The 3,531-nt window shown below is 53.1% G+C and overlaps 1 protein-coding gene across 1 annotated transcript; it reads right to left on the bottom strand.

Annotated features, from left to right (window-relative positions):
- Positions 1–2,224: 2,224 nt before the first annotated feature.
- On the bottom strand, positions 2,225–3,531 carry KY384_005128 (uncharacterized protein; the record flags this gene model as incomplete). Its single annotated transcript, XM_044813629.1, has 4 exons — positions 2,225–2,645; positions 2,784–3,228; positions 3,278–3,314; positions 3,364–3,531. 4 exons carry the CDS (start codon positions 3,529–3,531, stop codon positions 2,225–2,227), a joined length of 1,071 nt encoding a protein of 356 aa, XP_044668930.1.

Genomic DNA, 3,531 nt, shown 5'->3' with positions numbered 1-3,531 from the left:
GGGGGTTGAGGAGTAGGGATGGAGTTGCCTCTGGCTGGGAAAGGGGAAGGAAGGGGGGGGGAGGGTTCTTGATGCTTTGTGACGGCTGATATCTTTTTACGTGGATCAATGGATAGGGGTTGGGTTTACTCAGTGGTATATAGTCGGCCATGAAATGAACATTTAGCACAAGTCCCGCCGCTAACATTCCTACTTGGTGTTCTATATCATGAATGACCAACAACGTCTGCGCTTGGCTCGACACTCTGGATCTTCACCGTGTCAGCATGCCTTGTCGTGGCTCGCTCTATCTTACAGGACTTTGCTTCTCATTGACTTATCTATTTATCCAGCTATGTCAAAGCCATCGTGCAGCCGGTACAACGCAGCCGGCTTTTCCACACAATCGATTCGATTTCGTACTCCACGAAACTCCCCAATATCTTCGATCACACATCCTTCCATCTACCTACCCACCTAAGACGTCAATGTCGTATCCACCTCCTCCCCCTCCGTCCTCCCCACATAAACCCACATCCCCTCAACGCCATCAACATCCTTCCACCCGCCCGTAACAGGTCCCCATCCACAATTCTGCACCAGCGCCCCCGCCGCGAGCCAGATATCAAAATACCTCGCCCTTACCATCCCCACCATCCCCACCATCCCCACCGTCCCCACACGAGTCGCCCTGGCCTGTATGACGCACGAGCCCTCTTGGCGATGGAAAACCACCGCGTTCATCTCGGCCGCGTGGAAGTCACGTGTTGTTCGGTCCGTGAAGATCGGGAGGTGGAGGAGGTGGTCGCAGTCGGTTTTGAGGGGGCGTTGGGAGGTGGGGAGGGTGTCGGCGCAGCGGACGGGGCCGTTGGGGGGTGGTGAAAGGGAAAGGGGTGGTTGCGGGGGTTGGGGTGGGGGAAGACAATGGGAGAGGAGGGGGAGGAGGGGGAGGGTGATGAGTGCGGCGGCTAGATTTGGGAGGTGGTAGGTGAGCATTGTTGCTTGTTGCAGTTGCAGGGGATGGCGGCTGCGGTAATGAAAGTCGAGCTGCTTGAGGCATGGAGGTGGACAGTCCTGCTGTATATGATGCAGGTTGAGAGGATCAGCGTCGCGTGAGCCTCACTGAGCTTACCAAGGGAACCCCAGACATGTCGTGATGCATGGCATTTTTGGCGGCTCAGGGGGGGACAATGAGTCGTGATGTCGAGGAAGGGTAGCGCATGGCTGCTGTCTTTCAACAGGTTCATGCATGGTGGCTGAAGCCAAAGTTGTGGTAGCGATCCAATAATGCACGCGCAGACCAATTGGTGCTGTGAGTAAGAATCGTCGTGTTTACCTGGCAGGTCGGACCGTGTTGTGAGACAATCTCAGTGAGCTCAGTACATCAGCATTGCAAGGTCATAGAGGCTCTGGCGTTGTGAACGGCTGTTTCATGACGATGGCTTGTATCTCGATAGCAGCACAACAAAGCCATATCTTTCATAGATGCCGACAGAGGGTTTGAGCATTTTGTAGATGTGGAGGGTATATAAATGCATAATCGTGAACATGATGAGGCTGAATAGGCGCAACGTACGCGTCAATCATTGCGGCAAGCGACGACCAGTGGAGACGGATACAACGTAGATATCGTTGCTTTCCGTGCACTGATCGTAAACCCTCCTTCGAGCGATACGCTTGATCTCAGAGAAGGCACGTTCAGTCAAATCTAGCGTATAGATGACTATTGGCCACAATGCGGCTGCAAGAATCGCCTTCATAGAGAAGCACTATTTCCTGCGAAACTGGTTCCACCCCACATGCCCAACCCTACATTGTACGTCTCCACGCATACGCGACGGTATGGTGCAGGGGTTGTTTCGGGAACGAGTGGCTGTGATCATTCCATTATGACAAGACGAAATGGTTGGTTGATACGAGATGCTTTCGTGACAGGGAGTGACCTGGGATGTTGTTTTGGAATGATGATTGAATAGAGGTAATAGTGTTGGCGGCGAAGGGAGGAAAGGGAAGGTTTTGATGATCCGGGTATGTGTTGAGGTCGGCGGTGGCGGCCAGTAGATACTGTGACTCGGACACTGCATTGACTTCGTGAACCGATGGATGAGACCAAGAGGTGTGATCAGCCAGCCAGGTCATAAAGCAGCGGTGCGCCTATCTTTTTTGCAAAGGGGGCGCCCCATGCATTGCGTAGGTACAGTTCACCTCACGGTCTTTTGCAAGTGTTCATTTCTATCTCCCAACATCATACAGCAGTCCCTATCCTTCCCTGCTCTTTCTCCAGCTCCAGCTCATGCAATTCCAGCTCCGTCGTCACTCTGATCGCATGCTCGACATCATATGGGTGCAGATTCGGGTCGTTCCGATCTATTGCAACGATCTGGGGCTTCGATAGTCCCTCCTGATGTGCAGCATGTATGCGCCCGCCCGTCTCTTGCAAGCGTGTAAACGAGTCGGCCCGGTCTTCGTAACTGTCGGTCTTCCTGAGCCGCTTGCTGCTGCGGCTGCCGAATTGGCTGGGGAGGATGAGAGAGAGGAGGGGCTTCAGGGTCGGGAGGCAGACGCTGATGACGCCGACGCTGCATTCGGCCGCTGTCCAGATTAGGGTGTTGGTTATGACCCCTGAAATCCCATTAGTGGCGGATGAGAGGACAGTGGGTTTGGTACTTACAGGAGAAATCTGGATTGTCTATTTGCAGTATTGCTGAAAGGAGACGGACGATTGCGATGACGCATTCGCTATTGGGGAGGAAGATTGTGAGTTTCGTGCTGTGAGCCAGGGGAAGATGGGAATGGACACTTACAGCCCGCCGAGCAGAAAGACCAAGGTCAACGCGCCTTTTTGAAAGTTTGTGATCTGTAGTCGCCACACCATGTTGACGGGAAGAAGCAGGATGAAGAAGTCGAAAGTGATGTTGATGAGGGCGAAGGCGAGGTCGAAGCTCCTCAGCGACATGCATTTGGCGTCGGTTATGGTTTTGTCCCACCAGCCATTGATTGGCACGCACAGCCAGATGGCTGCGATAGCCTCTGCGAGCCACCATGTAAACACCAGCCCGATCATAATGTTGACTACCAGTTGAAATTTCTGGGTGATGAATATTCTTCGGTACATGAGGAGGGCAGCAATTTTGATGGAGGGAGTGGTGGCTATGTAGATCTCATTGAGGGCGTATATGGATTTGAGGAAGCGAAATAAATCGTGTGGAGAGAGGGTATCGATGTGTTTTCCACCACCATACAACACGCCTGTATTCCTTGTGAGCTGTGTCTCAGGGAGGGATGTGGCTCAACTTACAGAAGTGTAGGCTTGCAATGACGCCCCAAGTCAGTATCTGTGCTCGTCAGCGCAGGCCACATGAAGTATTGAGAATGATCCTGTACCAGACAAAATAACACAGCATAATCATCCAGCGCCCATTGCACTTTCTTCAGCTTCCGTGAAGTGAAGCGGGCCACCACGGCTAGCGTTGCGACTGCCGCACATGGATAGATGGACCTGAGAGTGAGGGGCCCTTTATCGGCGGTGAGGTCAACACCTGGAGATGCCAT

This window comes from Bacidia gigantensis (assembly GCF_019456465.1).
Source record: "Bacidia gigantensis strain McMullin 20006 chromosome Unknown contig_245, whole genome shotgun sequence".
Lineage (NCBI taxonomy): Eukaryota > Fungi > Ascomycota > Lecanoromycetes > Lecanorales > Ramalinaceae > Bacidia > Bacidia gigantensis.
Note: the sequence above shows the minus strand (reverse complement) of the source record. Positions and strands in the feature narration are given on the sequence as shown.